Here is a 26,639-nt window from a genome sequence, read left to right as displayed (position 1 = left end):
TTTTTTATTGGCACCGCGTGCCTAGGAACAGCGTCCCAACTAATCCGGGGGTGCACAAGCCCTCGACAAGGAGTTTCCCTCAAGTACATCTCGGGCAATTCAAGAGGAAAATCCCCTAGTCTGATGGCTCCTAGAGATTGTTTGCACCCAAGGCCTTTACCACTTGAACCAACCCCTAGGGGTCTAAAATTATGTTACTTTACATAGGTTTAGACAATTGCATTTTTAAGAAACAATCCATTGTGACTCGACTATTGGGTGACTTGTAATAGGTTGATGTATTCACAAGTTGGTGACTTGTAGTAGGTTTATGTGTTAACAAGTTAATATTAATGCTTCTTAGCACTTGGTTAATGCAGGTTAAGACAATGAGGGCTCTTCAGTATTTTCCAACCATTGAAGATCCAAACACCAGAAGATCGTTGTTTGAGGTTCTGCTTTTCTCAAGTGAATTTTTTTTCCTTGTTACATTCTGTTTATATTGACCTTGAGTTGTTAATTTCAGGTCTTACAACGGATATTAATGGGGACTGATGTTGTTAAAAATGTAAATAAGAACAATGCATCACATGCTGTTCTGTTTGAGGCTCTTGCTCTTGTAAGTTTACAGCCCAAATAAATTTAGTTCATTGCATTTTATTTTAAAATGGCTGATTGATTATTTAGTGACTTTTGCACATTCATAGTTCATACATGCATTCAAACAAATTACTTTTGTGCATATGTATACGTGCACAAGTGTGTTTATGTGGAGACGATGTTGCCGTTATGAAAACTTGCTGGAACTTGTAAAAAGAATGAAAGCTTGAGTCCAGTATTTTTAATGGTTTCTACGGAAACAAACTACTTTGTGCATTTCTTGGGAAAAAAAGATTTGAGTTCCGTTTGTTGAGATGTTCACTATCCCGAACTGCGTAGGCATACATGCATGGGTATACACATATGGACGTACCCACTTACAAGCATAACTATGCGAACTGCAAAGTCATGCTTTCGAGGATAAGTGAAATCATGCAAATGCACGACCCCTCTCTCTGTGTTCTCTCTTCGTCACATATTAATACTGATGCTTGCTGTCCACATGCATTTGCCCAAAAAGGGGAAAAAGATGCAGAAGGATACTGAAGGAGTGGAGCTTTCGAATATATTTTTAAAAATGATAAATTTACAGCTCTTTTACAACTCTTCAAATAAAGGATAGTTGTGTAAAATTGAAATTATTTTTAACAAAGTGGCATAATTACGTGGGTTAGTCGTAAAATTGTTGTAAAAGAGTTGCAAATGTATCATTATCACATTAACCTTTGTAAATTTTGTTTGTGGGGGTTGACTTAGGTTGTTAGGGCATGTTTGGACACTTGGAGTATCTCAGAATTTTTTAGGTGTTTTCTTGTATACATTCAGTATACTTGGTTACTCCTTTTGATATGTATAATATTTTTACTTATAAAAAAAAAGAGTATCTTAGAATTTTGTGAATAGTTGTGAAATGATTTGAGTGAACATGTTTTATTTGGTTTTGGGAAATGAGAAAGAAAAAGTTGGATAAAAATATTATAAAGTAAAAAAATTTGCTTGAATATAATTTTTGTTTTGAAGTTGGTAAAAATTGTATTAGTTCTTGTGTTTTGTGTTTTGTTTTGAAGTTTGTAAAAGTTGAATTGGTATTTTTGTTTTTGGATAATGATCATATAATGATTAGATGAAAAAATTGAAATTGAAAAGTGTTTTGTGTTTGAGTGATGTTTGTGAATAAAATTATGAGAAGTTTGGAGAATTTTTTTACCTGTCCAAACATGCCCTTAGATTGCCCTAATCTTTTGGGACAATTCTCTCTTTTGATTCTTAGGGGATCTTAGGGGATGTTTAGCGAATGAGATGGGATGAGAATTTTGTAAATAGTAGTAAGATGAGTTGTGAATAGTAGTTAGATAGTTTGAGTTAATTATTTATTGGGTTTTGGAAAAAAAGAGAGAAAAAGTTTAATAAAAAATATTATAAAGTTCAAATATTGTTAGAATATTATTTTTTTAATATAATTTTTGTTTTGGGATTTTAAAAAGTTGAATTATTTTTTGTTTTTTATTTGAAAGTATGGGAACATTGTAATGATTAGTTTGAAAGTGTTTATGTTTTAAGGATGAGATAAGATGAGATGAGATGGGATGAGATGAAAACTTTTTCCAAACATCCCTTAGTCTTTCCACTGTTTAAATCTTTGCTTCTTATATTTTCCTTTTCTAATAGGTAAAAGCATGGTGCTTTTGGTTTCAGGAAGTGATGTTGCCAGGCAACACTATTCCTTTACTTATAAAAAGGAATATAGTTGTACTCTTCTTTAGGATATTTAGGGGCTATCTTATTGCTTTTTCGCATGTTCTAATTGCTCTATCTCAGGTCATGCATCTTGATGCTGAAAAAGAGATGATGTCTCAATGTGTTGCCCTTCTTGGAAAGTTTATTGCTGTGCGTGAACCAAATATTCGATATCTTGGCTTGGTAAGTTGTAGAAACATTTCTTTTAATCCATTCTGTTTTTACCTATAAAAAAAGATTATAGAAACACTTTTGTTAGTATTTTCTCTCCTCCTCCCTTCTTTCTTTCCCTTCAATGCAACCCATGACCAATAATGCATGAAGAATGTTTTTTTGTCTAAACTCAAAAGGGTAAATTTAGGAGTGGTTTGGATTCAGAGATGAGTTGAGATGGGTTGAGATGGTTTGTGAATACTAGAATAAAAGTTGAATTATTTATTATATTTTGTGTGAGAATTTGGAAAAGATGTTTTGGGATTTGAAAAAGTTGAATTGTTTATTATATTTTGTGTGAAAATTTGGAAAAGTTGTAATGATGAGATAAGATTAGTTGAGATGAGTTGAGGTGGGTTTTGAATGCAAACAAGGCCTTAATAGCTACTTTGTAACTGGATAACTTGATATTAACATTGCTCTTGCGCAGGAAAATATGACCCGGATGTTGTTGGTAACAGATGTGCAAGATATCATCAAAAGGCATCAGGCTCAGATCATAACCTCATTGAAGGATCCCGACATCAGGTTGAATCTGTCGTTGTGTAATGTATTAGTTGCATTCTGAAGAATACTTGATATTGGCAGCTTTTCATTTGCAATAGACTTATTTTTTATGTGATACATATTCTATTGTTGCGTTTTTATTTTTTTGATTATATTGTCTATTGGTGGATGCTAGCCTCAACTTAAAGTTGGGGATGTTAGGATTTCCCTAGCATGTGTGTTTGATGTGTAGGTATGTATGTGTTTATATATTTTAAAGTCTGATTTTCTGACATCAATGCCCTCAGTATTCGTAGACGCGCTCTTGATTTGCTTTATGGTATGTGCGATATTACAAATGCAAAGGACATAGTTGAAGAATTATTGCAGGTATGCCAATGGTAGATCAGGGCTAAAGTTTTTATGAGATTGATAGACAAATCTGTTTTAATTGTATTTTTGTCCAATATTAGCTTGCCAAATTAGTTTCAATCTCAAGTCAGTTTCATTTCATTTGCAGTATCTCAGTACGGCAGAATTTGCGATGCGTGAGGAATTATCACTTAAAGCTGCTATTCTTGCAGAGAAGTTTGCCCCGGATTTGTCATGGTAAGCATGGTTCCTGTGTGCAAGCAATTGGGATCAGATTGAATTAAAAAAACTATGTTGAAAGCATGATATCTATATTACTAACATTATTAAAATGATATCTAAATTACAAAGGGTCCTTTATAGCTTGTGACCTTTGAAAATGACACTTTGATAGCTAAGACAGTTAACTTTCCGGTTTTACCATGCGTGTATACCAGACAATTTAAATGTAAATAATGGGTTTTGGGTTTACCACTTAAAGAAATGAGATGCTAGACCAGGCTGTCCTTTCTGCAATAATTTATTTCCCATTTGGAATCTCCATTCTTCATTGTTATCTGCTCACCTGGGATGGCAGCTTGGTATTGTCATTGAAGGAAAACATTAAAGGTCACAAGAGTCTTGAACCTATTATTTCGTGATTATCGAATTCAAAGAGAATATTGGGGAAGATTTTGTAGGTACACGCCTGGATGACTGAGTCAGATGCTCTCTCTCTCTCTCTCTCTCTCTCTCTCTCTCTCGCACATTGTGAATTTTCATTTTTGCCCAGTTCATGTTATAAATAATTACTGAAAGTTAAATTGATTGGCTATTCCTACTTAGCCTTTTGTTCATGGTGAGGATTGGAATTTTGAGGTTCTATATGTGACTTGGTAAATTCTATTATTGGATAAATTAACAAGGCTCTAGATATATATTAAACCTTCAATTGAAGTTTATTGAGTGAATGTTTGCCTTTTATATGGTATTACGTGCATTCTGAATCCTTTGTCAATGATATCATACTGTTTTAATGTGGCACAGGTACGTGGATGTGATTCTTCAATTGATTGATAAAGCTGGAGATTTTGTTAGCGATGACATATGGTTTCGTGTTGTGCAGTTTGTTACCAACAATGAAGACCTACAGGTGATAAGATATTTATAATATTATTTCTTCCTGTTTCTTTATATTTTTTATGTATTACATGAAAAACGTCTCTATTTGTACTATTCAACTAATATTTCATGATTTAATCAGCCTTATGCAGCAGCAAAAGCAAGAGACTATCTTGACAAGCCTGCTATACATGAGACAATGGTGAAGGTCCGTATTCTGTACAATGGTTATCAATGGTTTCATGATGATATTGATATTTCTTAGCTAGATATATCCTTTAGTTCTTCTTCTTTGTTTTATCCTTTGCCTCTATAATGTGTAGCTTGTTGCCAATGTTCTATTGTCGAATAATTCATAAGTATCCGCAGCAGAGGCGATTGCCAATATTAGTTTGGAAATTATTATTGTTTTTGGATCACTACTTCAAAAATTGAGAATGAATCTAATAGGCTGAATGAGGATTGCCTGAATTGGGAGCTATAACAAAATAGTTATCATAGTTGCACAACTTGTCATTTTTCTACATGATTTATTTGGGCGTTCAAGTTTCATACCATGTCTCATGAAGGCTCTAGGGGTGGCAAATCGTGTTTTTGACTTGTGTTCGTATTGTGTTAAGTTATGAACATTCAACTATATAGGTCAATCCGAACTTGACCCGTTAAGCTAAACATGTCGAACTTTTATATCCTAACCCTAACCATTAAGATAATGGATCGTGTCGTGTCACTCATTTTGACCCGTTTAATAATTAATTAGAAATAGATCAAGATGACTCATTTAAATCCATTTCATGTGAATGGGTTGAACTAACACACAACCCATTTGACCTGATTAACATAATTTCACATAAAAGTTAAAATCTATATTTATTAGTAGCCACGATATCTTAAAAAAAAATAAGACTACCTACTAACAATAAATATCAATATTTTTCAAATTTTGACATATAATAAAACCAATATTACAAACCCTACAATAACAAATATGAGCTTAGGTCCAGAATTACAATCTCAATAATAAACACATAAGCATATTGAGAAATACTAAGATTACAACTCAACAATAATAAAATAGTAATTTTGAAATAAAATCTAAACGGGTTAAAACAGGTTGATTTCAGGTTAAGCAGGTTGACCCGTTATTGATCCGTTTATAAATCGTGTCTTAACGGGTCATCAATCCCAAACTCATTAATTTCCTGTCGTGTTCGTGTTGGATTTACTGGTCATGTCACATATTGCCATTCCTACATAAAGCTTGTGAATGTTAGTTTGTTGCTTTTTTTTGTATATTATCATATACCTCCATATATTGGTTAATTCTCTTGAGCCATCCATAATTTTTTGAAATCATTTGCAGCTGAATAAAACATATTTGATACACTAGACCGGTGCCAATAAAAAAAATATTTGATTCATTCAAAGAAAATTTTAATTAGGACAAATGTCTAAATGTATTTTGGAATTGTATTACGTGCAACAGGTCAGTGCGTATCTCCTTGGAGAATTTGGCCACCTTTTGGCCAGACGGCCTGGGTGTAGTCCTAAGGAATTATTTAGCATCTTACACGAGAAACTTCCTACTGTATCGTAAGGGCACTTACCTTTACCCCTTATCTTACTAATTTGTGGTTTCATTCTTCTACTATATCTTAGAGTCCATAATTTATTTGCAGGTCTTCTACCATTCCCATTCTCCTTTCAACATATGCCAAGATTTTAATGCACACCCAAACCCCAGACCCAGAGCTGCAGAATCAGATTTGGGGAATATTTAACAAGTGAGACTTTTAGCTGTGCACCTATTGTTGAAAATATTACAGAATGTTGTAGGTTTCTTCAACACAAATTTTCATTTGTGTAGATATGAGAGTTGCATTGATGCTGAAATACAACAACGAGCTGTTGAATATTTTGCGTTGAGTAGGAAAGGTGCAGCTCTAGTGGATATATTGGCTGAAATGCCCAAATTCCCTGAGCGACAGGTACTTCTGGTGCAGTTTATTCCAGGACAATATACTTTTCTTGCAGTCACTTCATAGATAGCTTTGGTTAAAGGGCTCACTTGAAAGATTTTGGTACTAACTTCTAATATTATCTTTGAAATTTAGTCCGCTTTGATCAAGAAGGCTGAGGATACTGAAGTTGATACTGCGGAACAAAGTGCTATAAAATTGCGGGCCCAGCAGCAAACATCAAGTGCTCTGGTTGTGACTGACCAGCGTCCTGCTAATGGGACACCGTCCAGCACCCAGCTTGGTCTAGTAAAGGTGCCCAGCATGAGCATTAACGTGGTTAGTTCTTCCGTTTCAATTTTCTTTTTCATTTTATTATAATTTTTCTTTGTTTTCTCTGAGCCCTACCATTGTTAGCATATTCTCCCTCTCTAATTTTGGAATCTTAGGACTGAATCTATAATTTTTAGTTGTTTCAACTGGAATTGATGTGTGTTTGATTATCTTGACAGGATCAGAGTTTAGCAGAGCAAGGATTGTCCCATGAGAATGGGACTTTGAGTATAGTAGATCCCCAACCTCCTTCAGCCGATCTCCTTGGTGATCTCTTGGGTCCACTGGCTATTGAAGGCCCTCCCAGTAGTGATGTCCAGTCTCAACAAAATATAGTCTCCGGATTGGAAGATGTTCCGAATGCTGTGGAAGCCACCGCCATTGTACCTGTTGGAGAGCAGACAAATTCAGTTCAGGTATAACCGACTGTTATAATGAAATTCCGTATGGCTTATTGGAAGAGGTGGGTTGAATAAGATGTTCCATATGCAGTGAAGTGACATAGTCCATTGATATGCAAACAAATTGAGCATTGCATTGCTCATGCTCATGCTCATGCAAACAAAATAGTTAGAAATTGATTTCAGTAGAGTAGAGGTTGCTGGATTGGCTCACTTGCATTAGAAAAGCTAAAAGCTTCTCAAGTCAGCCCTGATGGTGTCAATCTTTTTGTTTTTTATTTTATTGGATAAGAAACTGATGTTGTCAATCGTAAGTTAAGCTCAAGCAGGTCAACTTATTTTTCTTTCCTATTCCTTGTATCTATTTCTCCTTAGCTCTAGCTAGGTGCATACTCTTGTATACGTCCTGCGTACTCAGGCTTCGCCTAGTCTTTATTAACATTAATAAAATTTCTTATAAAAAAAAATATTAATCTCAACTCCCTATGAATCTTTTTCTTGTTTTCTTTAATACTTCCCCAAAATTACTGGTTTCCTCCCAAGATTGAGATATTCTTAGCAGAATCCTGTAGGGTTTTTTACTTGGATATATCAGCATTATTAAAACACGGCCTAGTATCACTGGCTATATGCTGTGAAATAGTGATGTACTTTCATTGTGGTTGAGTAGACTTTTAAGTAGCTAACTTCATTATTCTTTTTGCAGCCAATAGGAAATATTGCTGAAAGGTTTCATGCTTTGTGCTTGAAGGATAGTGGCGTTCTGTACGAGGATCCTCATATCCAGGTCTCTCTTCCCTCTAAATGTTCTTTCGTCATCTATAATATATTTTTTTATTAGTTAAAGATTATATTAATAAGAATAGGCATAGCCCAAGTACACATCTATAATATATTTAAACTTGATGAGATGCAGTTTACCATAAGATACTTGCTTTGGTAGTATTTCATGTCTGCTTATCAAAAAGTATTTCATGTCTGCCTAACTATTTTTAAAGGTTAATTAGCATACTAGGCTTTTGGTAACTTTGTTATTAAATACTACCCCAGATTGGCATTAAAGGAGACTGGCGAGCACATCAAGGGCGACTTGTTCTTTTCTTGGGAAACAAGAATACTGCTCCCCTTGTTTCTGTTCAGGCTATAATATTACCTCCGTCCCATTTAAAAATGGAGCTCTCATTAGTACCGGAAACCATTCCTCCCAGAGCTCAGGTGAAAACTTTGTTTTTCTTGTATCGAATCATTGTTTGTTGGTTTATCTAGGGGCCACTCTTATCTTTTGTCTGTATTCATCCTGTGCTTCACAGTTTTTTGGTATCGTGTTGTTGTATAGGTTCAATGTCCACTTGAAGTTATGAATCTCCACCCTAGTAGGGATGTAGCAGTTCTCGATTTCTCATACAAGTTTGGTAACAATATGGTACTTATATATGTTATTCCTGCGGTCTTCTGCCAAAAATCAAACATGAAGCTTGATAACATCTGTGACTTTATATGTCGTATTTTTCCTGTCGTAGGCCAATGTCAAGCTTCGCCTTCCTGCAGTCTTGAATAAATTTCTTCAGCCTATACCAGTGTCGGCAGAAGAGTTTTTCCCTCAATGGAGATCACTTTCAGGACCGCCTTTGAAGCTCCAAGAAGTGGTGTGTAAAACTTTCCTCTTTGGAATTGGAGTAAAATTTTTCCTTCCATGAATAGTCCATTCTTTGTTATTATTACCCCTCTATATAGATATTATGAATATCTTGTGTTTTACAATGGCTGGTGTTTTCTATTAATATTGTAACACCTAGCCCCCTAGGGTTAAGAATAAAGTCGTTTTTAGAAATCTAGGAGAACCAAAGTGCTACTAACCTTGACTTTAAAATTTTCTTCTTAACAGATACAAAAGATTCCATAATTTAAAATAGTCATTGTTTATTAAAATACTGAAAATATAAAATAGAATATGCGGAAGTACTTGTTAAAATTTCTCAAACTTAAAAACCATAACTTAAGCTTTGTACATGATCTAGGCATCTGTCTGGCCACCCTAAGCCAAATCCCGTTCGGCAGCTCCATCCTCATAAAGATCTCACCTAGGGTGGTTAAAATATGAAAACATACAAAAAAATAAGTCGAATTCTCAATAAGTAGTACATCATACAGTAAACTAATAAACATAGGGTTTTCTTGAAAGCGTTCATACTTAGGCTGTGTTTAGAAGATTAACCCAACTTGACTTATCTCAACTTATCTCAATCCAATTATTGATGGGACCCACTACTTTTGCAATTTTCCATAAAAAAACTAAACTCATCTCAACTTATTTCATACATTTCAACCTAAAAAGTTAAACGCATCTCAACCTAAAAAAAATTAAATCCATCTCAATGGGACCCACAAAATACTATTATTCACAACTCAACTCAACTCATTTCAAGCTCCAAACACAGCCTTAATAATTATACTAACATAAACATACAACATGTACTATGCACAACTCATTAATATCTTTTCCTTTCTTTAATGGTCAGCACACCTTAAACCCCCTGTGCAGGTTTGTACACCGGTTCCACTGTCTGTGGCCACAAGTATAACCACTTAACTTATCATAACATACTATGGTGGACCACACTTAGATCCGTGACTTGCACATCCACCAATAACTGCATTGGTATCATGCATCTCTTATGACCATTCTTAAAGCTTCTTTCATAACTTGTCTTTTATATTTCTTACCATGATGCACATAGAACACATAATGACATAGCTTATCGTAATCATACATGAAAACATATCATGATGCATGTGAAACATATATTAACATGACATTGAAATTCACTGTCATCATATCATAACTTGGTACGCAAAAAGGGGCTTCCAGTGAAGGACATACATACATACATAATGCTTTTATAAAAGACATGTTGTTTACCGTACATACGTGGAAGAGTATGATAATGCTACTTACCTCGTCGCGTTTCCATTATTTCCGGGGCGAGGCCAATTACCTCTAAGATAGACACATAACTTGCGTTAATTTCTAATTTAACATGTACTTTGAAATTAAAACCTGAAATACTAAAATAACCTATATTTCTTGAAAACCTAAAATTCTCATAACCCTAAAATATCATAGGTCCCCCAATCATTGTTATCCATGTAATTTCTCCAAATAATTGCATGATTAAACCCTAAGAATATTTTTCCATGTCCAACATCTAATTTTCTCTTGAATTTTATCGTCAACATAGTATCATAAAATAATAAACCCTAAGATGGTTTCTCTACAATTTCCACGTTAAAAACCTAGTGTTTTTAACCCTACCTCGATTTCCCTACACCCCGTTATATTCATTAAACCCTTAACCTGTGATTGCAAGTCACCTAAAATCAGGGCATATACGTTATTTGACTGAGTCTCAAGCTTTACATATACGTGTCTAAAGCTTCATGGTTTTAAATTACAAGGTTGATTTAATAAGCACTTGAGGAACCAATGGACTAGATGGCTTACCCGTAAAACTGGAGAGAGAGAGAGAGCCAACGTGAGGGATAGGGGGAGAGCTTACGTAGCTAGATAGAGAGAGGGTTCATGGCTGGGCGTTGTCTTGGTGTTGCACGGTGCAACTCAAGACTTTGGAGCAGGGAGGGCGTTGGACGTGAAACCGGTGGCAGAACAAGGTGGGGCTTTCTATTTGGGTGGAGCTTTGGGCTACTTGAAGAGGCTGAGTGTGGGAGGGAGGGCCATGGTGGTTTCGGTTTGGCTATGGATTCATGGTTGTACTCTGTGCAACTACTTGGTGGTCACCGGTGGCTTACATTGGGTGGCTGTGCAACTGACTATGGCTAAGCAGTGGCATTTTCTATGGAGGTTGGACGGCTGAGGGCAGTTGTGGCTTGCTGGTCTGCTATGCTTGGAGGAAAACCGATTGCTCTGTTTTAGGTTGTCAAAACAGAGGACGTCGGCTGTTGGGGTGGTGCATTTGGGCTGGCTCACAACGGTGCGACTACTGTGGTTGTGTTAGGGGCCTCAGTCTAGTCCCTAAACACTAAGGTCCATGAGCTCGCCTTGGTGATGGTGATGACCGAGTGGGCCTTGCCAACTTGCTTGGCCTTCAACTTTCGTGGCAATGGAGGGTCCCTAGGTTGATGAAGGTTTAGTGTTTAAGTGATGGAAGTGATGATGGTGATGCAATTGGGTGATCTAAGTGTTTGATGGATGCAATGCAATGTAGTTCGGCTTGTGCTTGTTCTTGAGAATGGTGCCGAATTGGTATGGGTTAGGGTTGGAGGAGTGAAGTGAGGTTAGGGTTTGGTGGCTAGGGCAACACGCAAAGGGTAATGGGATTAGGGTTTGCATGATTGAGTGCTTGGATGAGGTTGGACGGATTGGAGATGAATATGGAAAGATTCCTAAATGGTAGGAATCTTTTAAGGAAGGAAAGGGATTCGGTTTTGGCTATTATGGAAGGTCTTGGTTGACTTGAGATATTGTAGGGATGGAGTGATTTAAGGGATTGAAGATGGGATTACAATTCTTTAAATCAAGGGATTGGATTTGTATGAAGTCAAGGATTCCTAAAATATAGGAATTACCTTATACAGACTTGGTGGTTTCGGCTAGGGTTTATGGAAGATGGAGGAAAGCTAAATATGGTAAGTGGAATTATGAGTTTTGGCTTGGACGTGGGAAAGGATGAATTGATGGTGCAGAAAGCAAGCACAAGAAAGTATAAAAGCAATGCAAGAACAATGCAAGTGAAATAAGATGATCAATGGAAGAATAATGGAAGATAGGAGAATGATTGAATAATACTCATAAGATTGGCTAACTTGAATCACATCTATTTACGAATTACAAGGGATCATTCTCTCTTAAGGGATTCATGAATTGTACCCCAAAGAGCCCAAGTGCAAAGCACCGAAAATGATCTCAAAAACAATAAGCCGTCCACAAAGGGAATTGTCAAAAGATGTAAGCTAAATGATTAAGAGTCGTATTTATAGAGATTACAAAGTGGAAACTCCCAAAAGGTCTCTTGGAAAATATTAAAATAAAAATAAAATAAAGCAATAAGATAGTCTTGCAAGGGCCATGGTGGCCCGTGCCATGCATTGGCCCATGGGTGGGCAGGTGTGGTTATGGCCCACGGCTGGGCAAGTTTGGCTCGTGGCTGGTGGGGCACAGCATGGTGCCGTGTATGGTTAGTTGGTGGGCATGGCAGGGTGCCATGCATGGGGCTGCTAGTGGGCACGACATGATGCCATGCATGGCCTGTTACTGGCATGGCAGGGTGCCCTGCATTGGTGCTGTATGGCCTAAGCAGGTGGCCTGGGCGTTAACTTCGCATGGCACAGGCAGGTGGCCTGGGCATTGATGCTGCAAGGCAGGGGCTGGTGCCGTGCGCTAGATGGCATGCCACTGGCCTTGCTTGCAGGGCACGGGCTGGAGCTGTGCACTGGATGGCATGCCTGCTGAGGCATGCCACTAACCTTGCTGGGCTGCAGCTGCTAGGGCACGCGCATGGGCGTGCGCAAGGGCGTGTGCATGCTAGGCCGCTCACTGGGCTGCGTGCGGTCACTAACCTCCCTAGGCATGCGCATAGACATGCACATGTTGGGCAGCGTGCAGCTAGTAGCCTTGTTGTGCCCCTCATGCGTGTCAAGGCATGGGCCATGGCACGCATGTAGGCTGGCTGTGGGGCTGCCATGGCATGTCAATGGTAGTGTCGAGGCGTGGCTGGAGGCCACTTTCCTAGGGGTCCTGACAGGTTGGCTTGGCTTCAAGGTGCTTGTTCATGGCTGGTGATGTGGAGAGGGGGAGCACGACCAAGCGGACTGGGCCGTGTTCACATGAAGCCTCTGCCGTTTGACCTTGGACTTGTCATGGATTGAGCGTGGCTTGCCTCATGGTGGCGTCAATCAGATTAAACATGTGGTGGCTCACGGCTTGAGGTGCTGTGGACTGGTTCCATGGAGTTTGACATCAGTTGGCAGCGGGAGGAAGTGCACGAAACCGAGTCTTGTGGTGACTAGCGACAGACATGCATGGCTGGACATTGGTCTAGGTTGTTTGCGGTGGTGGCTTCTCTGGTGGCAACCAGTGCACTTGCAGACTGGCCTTGACTTGTAGCAACCATGAAAACTGAGAGATATGAGCGAGGGACGTTGAGCAGTATCTACCCTGAACTACACGGCAGCCCTAGCTATATGAGGAAGGAAGAGAGTCCTGCGTGCATGGGTTTTCTCGTGGGTTGGGTATCACATTTGGGCTTAAGGCTTGGGCCTTCCACATGGGTTTTGGGTCTTAGTTGGTCCATGGGTCACTAGGGTTTGTTCTTGGGTCCTTATAAGGTTCTAACAAGTGGGTTGGGCCATTTTAAGGGCCCAACTAAGTTCCAGGACTTGCCTATAATTTCATTGGCTAAGTCACATAATAATCCTTTCTGGCCGATTTTAAATTTCAAAATGATCCCAACCCGTCCAATAAATACTTTTGGTATTTTAAATAAAATCTTAGGCCTAATGCGAATTAAATATAGGCCCGCTTGGTCCATTAAATATTAAATGGGCTTTAACCTAATTATTGAGCCCAATAAAAATTCCACATAATCCACCCGTGGCCTATTCAAAATTATCCGATAAACCAATTGTGGTTCTAAAAAATTGGCCCATTGATTCCATTTAAAATCATCTACTTAACCTTAACGGGCCTTAAAATTAACTTTTGGACCTATGGACCCAACTAAAATTCCTAGCCAACCTCAATGAATAATAGCTCGTGGCTTATCCAATATGGCCCATTAAACATAATTTAGGCCCAGTAAAATTATCTTTATTTTGATCTTAAAAATATTGGACCGGGTCATCACAAATATCCATTTCTAATTGATGGGGGTGAGATGCTAGGTATTGTCAACCTAACCTGCATGTGAGGCAGAACGATTGTCTCATCATCTCATTGCTAGAGAAGGTTGAAAAGTTTAACTACTTACCACTGTTCCATTTATTCTACTGTTGGAGTTCTCATTCACCATCCAATATTATTATTGGACAGTGATGAGATGTTAGGTATTATCATCATAACATGTCTTCTTCTCACTGTTGAAGAATAAAAGAGAAAATATTTGAAATATGGTAACCAATTTATTAACAGTCTTCAGCATTGCTCTATTTGTTGAGTATTTGCAAATCTCAGTATGCAGTGGTCTTTTGAGTAGCTACTGTGTTTAATAATATTGATTAGTATCTGCACGCTCTTGTTTTCCTGTCAATCTTGCAGGTTAGAGGCGTAAGACCAATGCCTCTCATGGACATGGCAAATCTATTTAACAGTCTCCGGTTGATGGTTTGTCCAGGGCTTGTAAGTAGTTATTAAAAGGAGAGATGTCAATACTTTTCGTGTAACTCTTGGTTTTGTGAAGCTTAACAATGTTTATTTCTCCGTTTTAGGACCCAAATGCAAACAATCTTGTTGCAAGCACTACATTCTACTCAGAAAGTACACAGCCCATGCTCTGCTTGGTAAGGAATATCGATCCAGTTTTGGAATTTGAGTTTTACAATTGGATTTGATTTCATTGTTTTCATTATTGAATCTTACCTAGTCCATAAGATTGAGAGATCCGAATTTAAAACCTTCTGGTCAATAATTGGGGAAATTAACTTGCAATTTTCTTAGTGGAAAGAGCAATTTGTAGAAATTGGGAGCGTGGAATGACTACTTGCTATCAGGTTGTTTTGGTTATGGATGAACTTCAATGATTCGAGTTTTATTTGGATAAACTTGTGAGCATATAGTGGCACAAGGGCACAAGCAATGTTTATTAAAAGAGATGAAAATAGTTCATTTGGAGAGAGAAAAATGGACCTGGGATTTTGAAAAAATAAGGTAGAAAACGTGGAAAGTGGGCAAATGGGTGGGGGAGAGTCAATTGAAAAGGCGTTACCGATTACAGTTTTTCCAAGTTTATGATATTGTACATCACTAAAAGATGGATTTGAGATATTTTTGCAAAAGTCGCAATTGAAAACTTCCCAAGGGTTCTCTCCACAGGAAAAAGAATAGGTGTGGATAATGCCCTAGTATGTAAGCTTAAGGATGCAATATTGTCTGTGGAAGGTCACTGTTTTGAATGCCTTTTCTTTTATGATATTCAGGTTAGAATTGAAACTGATCCAGCAGACAGAACACAGTTGCGAATGACAGTTGCGTCAGGGGACCCAACATTAACGTTTGAGTATGTGTTTATATTTCCCAGTCGCATACTGCTAACATAACTTTCTTTTTACCTAGGTGCATTTTTTCTGACGGCTGATGCGCAGGTTGAAGGAGTTCATCAAGGAACAATTAGTTAGCATTCCTACGGCGGCATCCTATGCTCCAATGCCAGCACCTCCAGTACCTCAGCCAACTACTCCAGCAGCAGCATTAACAGATCCAGGGGCTATGCTTGCTGGTTTACTGTGATAAAGGTGAAGGTGAGTGACAGTGTGAGGATTTGTTCATTATACACATGTAAACCTGATTTATACGGCCGGGCCACCCATATGTGCCTCGAGTTAGAGTGGTGGATGAAGAAATCAAGATGCAAGGGCTGGCGGAATTAGGGGTGAGATAATTTAGCAGCCGGCTGAGTGTTTGAGTGGGATTTTCATGGGTCGGTCCGTCGGGGATTATGAGATTCTTTCTGCACAAAGTAATTGTGCCTTGGCGAGATTTTTCTCTTTTGGGGTGAGGGTCTTTTATTGTTATTATCATTTATTAATCTTGATTTTTTTCCCTTTCCCAGTGTCGCTGGATTGGTTTCTGTAGCATAATATTTGAGTGCATGTAAAAGATACTGCAAGTAGAACCGGTTGTAACAGTTTGCGTTTGTTTGTTAGTCCATAGTAATATTTTCGATAGAGCAATTACTGGAGGATAGAGAACACTGTCGATGTGATTTTTTTTTTTTTTCGATTTTCCTTTAATCCGAGATAGAATCTCTTAATAAGATCGAGAACTGCCTCATTGGGCAACATAATTACTAAAGAATAATGAGTAGCTTTAGTAATTACACTTACTCTTCATCTTAAATCTTATAATCTCAATTTACACCTGTGATGTAGCAGAATCAAGTGACTTCTTCTATCAATATCTTAAATGGCAACCACTTAAATGTGATTGACGATGAAGAATATCATTACTTTTATCTACAGAAGTTTTGATGCTGCAAGCATGTGTGCGTACGCCAGAGTTAAAAGACTCGGTAAAAGCGATGCAAATCATGCCGGCAGCAGTCATTTCGTCCATTCGTGTTAAAATCCTATCGATAGCCAGATTTGTTCTAGGGTCTGGGAGTGATGAAAGAAGGTAAAGCGGGGGAAAAAAAAATATATATGTATGGTGTGTGGCGTAAGGATGATGAGTAGAATTTTTCTAAAGCCAAACATAGTCTCTACATTAGTGGATTTTAGTGTTAATAAACAGACTTGTTCATTTCTTCGAAAGACTATTTCCTTAGATCTTTTACACAACCTACCATGGCAAGCTAACACAACAGCATCTTTAGACGTAACAGCCACCAAAACCACATCTTTAGACGTAACAGCCACCAAAACCACTGGATGGAGCCCTGATATCTATACATCTTTAATTACATCTCGAATTCCAAATAAACAAAATAAAATATCAATCAATCTACATGGAACTTTATTAAGAGGAGGGGGGGTTGGATTTCATCGACCGCAGAGGACACATCATGGCTAAATCCTACCCATACGCACCCAGTTATACTTCGTAGGCTGACCAAACCAGCATAAGAAATGTCACTTTACATAAATAACACAAGAAGCCTATTGCCCGGATGTTGGCAACTGTCGGGAAGCAGCAACAAGTCATTAACCCCAACAACATTAGAAACTGCTCCGCCTCTGAAACCACAGCCACAAGTCATTAACCCCAGCAACATTAGAAACTACTCCGCCTCTGAAACCACAACCATAGCATTTCAAAATTCTCTCCAAGGTTTGACAACAATGGAGACTGAACCATCCCCTTCATAACATCATTCCAATCAATCAAATTGTAAAATGTATGAAACCATCTCACCACAGAGAGAGCTCCCTTAGAAAGTCACTAAGAGCAGACAAAAAAACCCAAAACCTCAAAGAGACTACAACTAGATCAGCTACCGTCACTCTTGGCAATTGCCACACTTCCAACTGCCTTCCTCAAATGATGATTCGGCCCAAGGTGAGCAGTTTATGTGTATCTGCAACCTACAAATTTGACAAGAAAGATCAGGGACTGGTTCCGTATGTGAACACCTCTGACAGTGCCCCATATTAATGGTAGGTTTTACAGAAGCTGCAGGATTTAGTTGATCATTAAAAGTATCCATTCTATACTGGTCGGGGATCTCATCAGGTGAAATTTTACAAGATGGATTTTTAAAGCTTCCTGACTAATCTCCAGATGTATTATCAACATCATCAGATGCCAGCAACTCAGTAACAGTGAAGTAGGTCTGGGGTTCAAATTCCATATCTTCATAATTAAAACCTTGATAGTCTAACATCATCTCACTTTCAGCATCCCATTCTACATGAGGAGACGTTGCCTTCTCTGTAGGTTTCAAGTTATATGTTTCAACGTGTGTTGACACTTCAGCATGAGAAAGATTACCTCTAAATATACCATCTGCATCCCCTCGTTCTTGACATGCCTTTTGATTGGAAGTTTCTGCAGCCCTAGCCTAGAAACAGTATTCCTTTCAATGTCCAGTTCTGAATCATGCTCCGTAATAAGCTCAGCTCCATAATGGGGTAAAAGAAGAGGATCATATTCTGGTTTTGACACTACATCCATAAGAAACAGTGGGGTCTCAGGTTCACACACTGTAAATTCTTGACCCAAAACTTCTTCCATGGAGAACACCGGAGTTGCAAGTTCACACTCTTTAGATTCTTGTTTAGAGTCTTCCTTCATGAGAAATATTGGAGGAACAAGTTCACACTCGTTGAATTCAGAAATCATTCCAGAATTAGAGTCAACTCTCATACATCCTTGCTTTATTTCTCTCAAGCGTGTCTTCTTGCCTTCAGGCAACTTGTCTTTAGGGTCCATGTAAGGACACAATGGTGACCTTATTTTGCGACACTTGCAGCACTTGAAGCCCTTTACACCAAAGATTTTTGACTCATCAAGTTCAACATCGTCAGCATGGTACCATTCTGCCATTGACCACAAACACAATTAGTGAAAAAAATAATAAAAATAACAACAAATAAATAACAAACCCACACAGAGAGATGGAGATGGAGAGAGGTATTTTCAGTAAAAAAAATGTGTGACGCATATAATACCCCAAAAGCAAACTTACTTTGGCAAGTTTCACAGTAGATATACATAAGATCAGACCTATATGGCTTATTGCACAAGTGACAAACAGGTCCCAACTGATGGTCATCGAAGCTGCCCCTCAAAGGAATATTTTTAACCCTAAACTCAATGCCTGTGTCTTCACTCTGCTTCTTCTTCCACATAATACCCCAAGAATATAGCTTGTGGTGGCTTTTATTTGCTGAACTAGAATCAGAAGTATATTGTTTCAACTCAGAAGCAGTAGCCTGAGTTCAGACAGGTGCTAACGATTGATTATTACATGGAGGCCTTCCACCCTTGGTGACTTTCCTTATGTTAGGGCATTCATGACCTTGCAATGTCAAGGGAGTGGTCGGAGATTCATTATTGCTATCTTTCTGAGCTAAAGCCTTTGCATGGAAACATCGCTCGCATGTAATCAAGAACTCAACTTCCTCATTCATGGACATTGTAGAATTCAAAATATATCTTTCATGACAATAACCTGACGAAAATATGGCACAAGCTGTGATCATTAGTTCAGAAATTTCATTGATCTTAGGCAACAAGAAAGATATAAAGGCAAAAGCATGAAGTATTCTAGGCACATTTGGCAAAAATACTATCATAAAATAAAACATTCAAGACAAAAGAAAATATGATGGGCTCAATTAATGCACCTTGGCATGCCCTGCATTTGACTGCATTCCTGAAAATCACACCAAGGAAAAGTTCATGAGTTTGAACCAAGATGGCGGACTATAGAGAACTAAAACATGAAAAAATCATATTAATTTTTTTAGGAATAGTACCTAATTAAAACATCTAGCTAACACGAGGAATAAGAATGTACTTCCAATTTGTCTCTCCTGCAAGTAAGATAGAAAAATACATCTCGACAGGAGGCTTTCAAGCACCTTCTTTGTAATTGGATCGATACATTCATAGGCTCCTCAACAGATGGCAAGAATACTTCATCAACACTTTCTCCATACTCTTTAATCAAATATATTCTTGATTTTGCTCAATCTCAATGATATTCTTCATGATGCGTGAAGGAAGATGCTTTTGATTAAAAAAAAAACTGCATATCTGACTTTGTTTCCCACAATTGTTTTAGCACAAATGATAGCATTTCTAAAAGTAGAAGCTTCTGTATTTAGACCTTTTCCATCCTGCAAGTTCTGCTCAAGACGAAGAAGATCACTCCATCTCAAATGAAAGTCCAAGTATCTAACCTGATGCAAACTCCAATATAAGACCTACAAATTCGCCATAATGAGAAAGGTTGGCTAGAAAGGGATAAGCAACAACAAATAAAATAAGAACAAACTTGAAGCGCAAGCTGTGATGCATTCTTACTCAATTCAACTGTAGCTCTCCAAACTAACTGCCTACTTCTTTTACGAATTTCGGAGCTATCAACACAATAAATGCCAGAGATCTTTCTTCAACCACCTAATGGGCCAGAATTCCATTTACACAGTATTAGTTTCATAAATGCAACAATCTAAGATTTAAAGATGCTTGTAATAACAATGCAACATTTACTATATGTAGTTAGAGACTGATTTTAGAGAGAAGAAAGATGTTAACATTAAGTGTGGTAGGATTATTATTTTCATGAAGGGAGAGCTAAGGCGTGGTAGTTACTATATTGTAGGATTACCTTGGCGAGCTGTTTTTTTTACCACTGAGCGTGGCAAAATTGCTTTCTCGAATATAAGTTTTGATAGCTTTCCACCTTGCCACTAGGCAAAACTTTGGTCGTAGCAACTATCATCTGTCACTTCAGATGAAGCAAACTATTTCCTATTTCGTCTTCCACTAAGTCCACGTTTATGTGTTGTTGTGACAGTGCAAATAGCACTTTTGAATCACAAAAGGGTCAACTGACAAACCATCCACTAATTTAACCCAGTCCCCAGAAAGAGCAAGGATACTAATGTGCTCCTCAAGTTGTAAATAAAGACTCAGATCATCAACCAAACTATAAATTCCACATGAAAAAAACGTGCCTAAAGAAATATGCCTGTGACTTATATTTGCCTATAGGAATTAATACATTTTACATGCACAAATAGCACCATTAAACAATTTGATTACTGAAACTTGGCTATTTGCTGCTGAAAGACACATTACTGACAGTTTCAGTGCCATTCATTCAATGAAACTTTGGTATTACAAAATTTCAAGCAAGATTTTTTCAAAAATTACAAAGAGGCATTCGGTACATGTGAAAGTATACAAGAACTTGTACTGCATAAAAATATGGCATTTGCAGATAAGTTTAATCTAATAGCTCAAAGTTTTTTATATATTTGATGTCAAACACAGAATTAGCAACCAAAGGTCTGAAATGCAGTATGACAATTTGATATTGAAGTCTTACTCAGAATTAGCAACCAAGGCATGATCTTGATGGGTAGGATGCGCCTACCACACTAATAGCTCCAATAGAAATTTGGTTTAGGTCCAACAGTTTTTTTTATTTTTCAAAACTTTATTTCACAATACAAATATACCCCTTAATTAGAAAATTATTTTATTTATTCATAAATATTGTTCAAGCATATTACAATACCATAATATTTCTTCTTTGTGTGCAAAACTATAATATATACATTAGAAGTTCAAAGTTCAGCACTAAAAATAAGAACACTATTAAAAAAAAATTCAGCATTCAAATTTGACTACAAACATCATTAGCTTAGAAGGATTTGACAAGCTAGTGCAAAATTTAAACGTGAACCAAGACATACCTAGAAAGAACTTATTACTTACGTCCCATGCTTTGGGCCGAAATAAGTTACAAAGAAACATAATAATAACAATTATGTTTCAGGACAAAAGAGATGGCAAGTAAATGCAAGGCATTTGCAATTTCATAAATGTAACTAGAGATAGCATAAAGAAGGGAGACACGAGGCTTTGTATGAAAGAAATTGTTCTAATAACTTAACGTTGGTAGTTTGCAAGGGATTTAGTTTATCATAATGGTACTAAATTTGGTCACTTTTCACAATGTTTGTAGCACGGTGAATGCTTCCATAAGCAGTGAAGATGGGATGGGCTTGCAAGGGAAGTTTGGTGCTAATATGAGAAGCTTGGCAAGGGAACATAAACTTTGTGGATTTCTGACAGGAGAGGACATCCAAGCTTCTAAAGTGAATCAATTGATTAATACATCTTTTCAAATTTAAATTACAACATTTTAAAAATATTTTGGCTGCTCAACAATGTTTGTTTTCATTTCCACTGTCTGAAATTTTAAGTTTTCTAGCACTTCAGGTCTCCTTCCAATGCTTTTGACGCCGAAACAACAAGGGATTGAGATGCATGAAAGTGGTGCTACAAGAATAATCCCTAGGGCCTTTTTTGCACGCCAATGGCAGTGGCGTGACATCACTGGATGGCTTTGGAAAGGTGGGAAGCTCAATAAGTTCCACTAGGGATTCATTTCAACATATAAACCAAAAGTTGTTTTAAATTATGAAGCAGATCTCCTAAACTGCAAAAATCATATAACTTTAAATATCACTTCAACTGATAAGTTGAGAAGGAGCAGCCTCTACCTAACAAACTGGTGCTTTATGTGCAAACATCATAGTGATTCAACGAACCATCTGCTCCTTCATTGCGGAGTAGTTAAGATTCTATGGGATGACATCTTTACAAGGCTAGGTATGGCATGGGTAATGCCTAGAAGTGTGATAGAGCCTCTGGCAAGTTGGAGATGACTTGGAGGTAAGGGACAGATCGCAGTTATTTGGAAAATGGTGCCTTTTTGTCTAATGTGGTGCATTTTGAACGAAAGAAATAGTCCTTGTTTTGAGGAGAAAGAGTGTGCACTGGAAGGGTTTAAGGACTATTCTATTGTACTTTATTACTTTGGGCCTCTTCTATTGTACTGAATGACATTTCTTTCAACAACCTTTACGCTGCTTTTCGCAATCCTTAACTTGTACTTAGGTACTTATGTATACCCTCTGTGTACTCGGGCCTTGCCCTTTTCTTGATCTAATACATTTCTTTTTACTTATATATATATAAAAAAAAAAAAAAAAAAAACTTCAAATCAACCACACACTTTTGCAAATCAGCTTCAAGACACAATTGTGAATCTGAAGCTAACGTTTTTTATATAACAAATTCACCCTAAACATCTTTTTTTTAATCGGTGCAAATCCACCCTAAACATAATGCAATCAACCTTCAAAATATATAGTTGCTCCCTGAGATGATCTTGCCCAAATACGTGCATTCATTCACAAGAATGAAAATTATAGGCATGAAAACAAAATTAGGAATCATGAATCTAATGCCGAATTATGAAACAAACACTGAACCATATGTAGCCCCTCAAACATTTTACTCTGACGCCTGATTTAATATATCAAATCCCATATGACCATTGTAGAAGCCACTTCAGATGAAAATTAGGAAATCACATACACTCTATGAAACACATAGATAAAAATAAAAAGTTACGTGTTATTGTGTCATATACACCAAAACGAAGTAAACCAAGAAATAAAAGAACTTACTTCAAGAAATAGAGTTTTAATTGCACGAAAAACTGAAACATGTTCTACTCATTTATGCCAGTGCTTTCTGTAACTAGCACTCTGAAAGGGGCCAACTAGCAAACCATGTAAACATTCTTCCATATATAAAATGTATGTTACAATGCTAGCAAGACTTCCTTCTCCACTATTAATGGGCCGAAATCCAGCAAGGATTTTCATAGCACCTTTTGTGGCACACAGGCATGCGTGGTTTAAGATACATCCCCTCTTGCTTGAAATAGGGGTCTTGTAAGAAAGACACCAACCACACTTCTCTCTTGGAACATCCACAAGTTTCTTTTCAGAACTTGGCCATAAGAAATGAGAGGTCATTATTGAGAGCGCTTTTGCCTGTAACAAAATTGTTGGAAGATGCAACTTTCCTCGAGTTTTCTAAAGCATTACCCTCTGGGACCCGAGTTTCCTCTGATGAAAGAACAACCAGTTTAGTAGCAGCAGACGCAGCAAAATCTCCTTGCATATAGTGATTTATGTATGCTTGAGGTTTATAGAAAGACCCCAAGTATAAAAATTTAGCAACTGAATTGCCGTTACTCTTTTCAGAACCTGCTCGATCACCTTCTCTGCTTTGAGAGGCCAAACTCACAGGAAAACACACATAATTTGCATAACTGGTAAAACTGCCTTTGATGTTTCTAGAGGTGCATGTAGTGAGGTCTACAACATATGTTTTGTCAACTAAACTTTGGTGGGTTAAGTCCGATAGATTTACTTGTTGGATATCCGAACCATTAGAAATGGCAGATTCCCTTTTAATCCTCTCAGCCAAGTTCATATCCATGAGTGTGGATTCCTCTTGTCTTGTGTCAACAATGGGGATCCCAAGACATGATAGGGCCGCATTGTTTACATTGTTTTGGTCGTCATTATATCCCAACCTCGAGCATAGCAGGTACTTTTTGCTATTCCTTGTCAGAAGGGAATGATAGAATAAAAAGGTTTGCAACATCTTTTATGCAGGCTAAGTTTCTATGCATTTCATTCATCACTGCAAGAGAGAATATACTTTTTGGAATAGACTAGTATTGCAAAATTGCCTTACACACCCCCCCAAGTATGAAGTTGTATGTTTCACAAATGAACAAAGAGCTTGCAGGACCATTGGAATGTCATTTTGATTGTAATATCTAAAACATGGCTCTATGTCTCTAGAAGCCCTAAGCCTGCAATGATTGATATTTTGACTAAATTTAAAAAACCAAGTGGTACACAAAGCTAAATTCTTGTAATTCCAAAACAAACAAATAAGTTCATTATTAATAGTAAGGTAGTAGAGTAAAATAAATATATTGAGAACATACACCAGGAAATGGTCACAAGTACCAAAGAAGACCTGATCATACAAATTGATGCCAAATATTTCTACGCCTTTTAGTGATGTCCCAATTGCAACAGTTGGCCCAATCTTATTGATAGTGCATTCTGGACAGCATCATGGCCCTTCTGATATGAACATTTTCATCACGCCAATACACCTCGAATGGTATGTTGATGGACATCCATCACAACAAAGCAAGATCCCATCCATGCCACAAAGCCGGCATTCATCACCATTTCTATCCACATCAATATCAGCAACATCCACATCCCATTTAGTACCTTTGAAACCCAAGGAATTTGAGTTAACAAGTGAGTTCATGTTGTAGGTTTCTGCAATAATCCCCATCACTTCTCTGTCCTTGCAAGCAGAAGTTTTGGAATATCTATAGTGAACCCGCCTAGGGACATTTTCATTAGGGTTGGTTGTTTCTGTATCATAATCTAATCCAAATTCTGATTCCTTACGCTTGTCAATCTCAACTCTTATTTCAGCAGACTCTAAGACGTCGTCACACAGGATTTGCAAAATCATTAACTTCCTATCTGCTGGTAAGCAATAATACTCCACAACCAAAACCTTGCCATAAAATCCTCTCCACTCAAGCCCCTTTGTGTATCTCATTACCGTTAAATAGTGGACCGAGTAAACATGCCAAGTCAATGTATCAAGCAAGCTCCAATCAATGCACCTGAAACATAAAAAAGACGTAACAAAAAGTGAATTGCTAACAATGAAAATTTGCAAAAAAAGCACCTTCCATACGTAATTTTAATAATAAAATATAAATAGAAATGATTATATGAAAGATATGTTTATCTTAAAATATAAGATGAACGGGTGGATAGAGAAATGGATGTCTAATACCATCTTTTTTATAAGTAAAATATAATACAATCGTGCAAGATATCCAAGCCAAAACCTCATCCCACCATCTATTTTGATGGACAGATCAATAAAACTATTCATTCAACTGCTTGTCAATAGAGAAAACAATATATGAATTACTATCCTATAAGAATAGTTCATTGAATTTTAAATGAATGAAATAGATGCACCTAGCACAGTTAGCACAAGGTATTTTTGTATGGACCCATAGGTGGAAACACCTAACCCATTGCATCTTCTTCGGTGACCAAATGTAAAAGTATGAAAAATCACTTTATAAATTCCCTTATAGGAGAAATATTAGTGAGTAATCAATTACACTAAAATATCATTTGCGCTTAAATGCTGAAAAAATAACTTAATTGTAGTTGACATTAAAAATTAATGTATATTGGCTTCATCAGCAAAAGATATAAAATGAAAACAGATGCCTCAAGCACTTTTCTCATAAGTAAAAAAAAGTACTTCAAATATTTTGAGGCAAGCTCCAAGCCATTTGATGAGAACATTTCAAGATGACGCATAAATGCACGCATCAAAGCAACATGAACCGCATCCAACAACGTATTTGCAAACCAACACTTAAGCGACCCCACAAAATCATCTAAAGTAAAAGGGCTCAAAAAATAAAGGGATGCTAAAGGACTATAAAAAATCATAAACAGATAAAAGATAGGAAACATACTTCTTAGGCACTCCAATGTCCCGAAGAAGGTGGCAACTCTAGTGGTGGGATAGGTGGGCTCTCTACATCAAGCTCCGAATCCCCGTCCCTCACATACTCACACGAATCACTCGATGAATTGGCATGGCCTTCATCCTCTCTCCCATCATTTTCAGTTGTCACTCCACCCCTCACTTAATGCAGATGATTCAACCTCTGTTTAATGAGCTGAACATTTTCTTCTCTAATTCGATCCGACTGTTTGCACTAGTTTTCGATACTAACTCATCTAGTTTCTACTTCCGTCTACTCAAATCATGGTCGAAGTCATTATCACCCAAAATAATGCCACAAATCTTACCGCTTTCCAAGTCCTCACAATCGCCATCCTCATAATTGACTTTATACAATCCCTAGTAGTAATGTATAACTTTCCCAAGAAAAATCCCACTGCCATTGAATTCCTTCATCACGTACCTTCCCACCAAAGCCACCGATCTATTCTCGACAATCTAGTTCTTGGTTTTAGGCCCAAGAGCAATGTTGTCGGCCTCATTTAACCTCTGTTTCCTCAACCTACCCCTTGATCTCACCATGGGAGGCTCCATTATCCGATCGATCTAGATCATGAACCGGGCCCACAATCGGAAACAAATTATAGCCAA

At 37.5% G+C, this 26,639-nt stretch overlaps 1 protein-coding gene and 1 pseudogene across 1 annotated transcript in view; one reads left to right on the top strand and one right to left on the bottom strand.

Annotated features, from left to right (window-relative positions):
* Nucleotides 1-16,081, top strand: part of LOC121241118 (AP-2 complex subunit alpha-1-like) — a 32,531-nt gene extending 16,450 nt beyond the window's left edge. Inside the window, exons 7-27 of the mRNA XM_041138739.1 lie at nt 360-431; nt 506-598; nt 2,398-2,499; nt 2,960-3,057; nt 3,324-3,405; nt 3,536-3,624; nt 4,414-4,519; nt 4,631-4,696; nt 5,975-6,081; nt 6,168-6,272; nt 6,356-6,476; nt 6,603-6,785; nt 6,959-7,195; nt 7,887-7,967; nt 8,231-8,395; nt 8,517-8,603; nt 8,701-8,826; nt 14,451-14,531; nt 14,621-14,692; nt 15,329-15,408; nt 15,494-16,081. Coding sequence (XP_040994673.1) covers nt 360-431; nt 506-598; nt 2,398-2,499; nt 2,960-3,057; nt 3,324-3,405; nt 3,536-3,624; nt 4,414-4,519; nt 4,631-4,696; nt 5,975-6,081; nt 6,168-6,272; nt 6,356-6,476; nt 6,603-6,785; nt 6,959-7,195; nt 7,887-7,967; nt 8,231-8,395; nt 8,517-8,603; nt 8,701-8,826; nt 14,451-14,531; nt 14,621-14,692; nt 15,329-15,408; nt 15,494-15,638 — 2,298 coding nt within the window. The 3' untranslated portion in view covers nt 15,639-16,081. The remainder of the gene's footprint in view (nt 1-359; nt 432-505; nt 599-2,397; nt 2,500-2,959; nt 3,058-3,323; nt 3,406-3,535; nt 3,625-4,413; nt 4,520-4,630; nt 4,697-5,974; nt 6,082-6,167; nt 6,273-6,355; nt 6,477-6,602; nt 6,786-6,958; nt 7,196-7,886; nt 7,968-8,230; nt 8,396-8,516; nt 8,604-8,700; nt 8,827-14,450; nt 14,532-14,620; nt 14,693-15,328; nt 15,409-15,493) is intronic.
* A 1,265-nt stretch (nt 16,082-17,346) lies between these two features.
* Nucleotides 17,347-26,582, bottom strand: LOC121240880 (annotated as a pseudogene).
* Nucleotides 26,583-26,639: the final 57 nt, after the last annotated feature.

Source organism: Juglans microcarpa x Juglans regia, chromosome 7S, assembly GCF_004785595.1.
Source record: "Juglans microcarpa x Juglans regia isolate MS1-56 chromosome 7S, Jm3101_v1.0, whole genome shotgun sequence".
In the NCBI taxonomy this organism is placed as follows: Eukaryota; Viridiplantae; Streptophyta; class Magnoliopsida; order Fagales; family Juglandaceae; genus Juglans; species Juglans microcarpa x Juglans regia.
The sequence above is the reverse complement of the archived record's forward strand: the minus strand, read 5'-3'. Positions and strand labels throughout refer to the sequence as shown.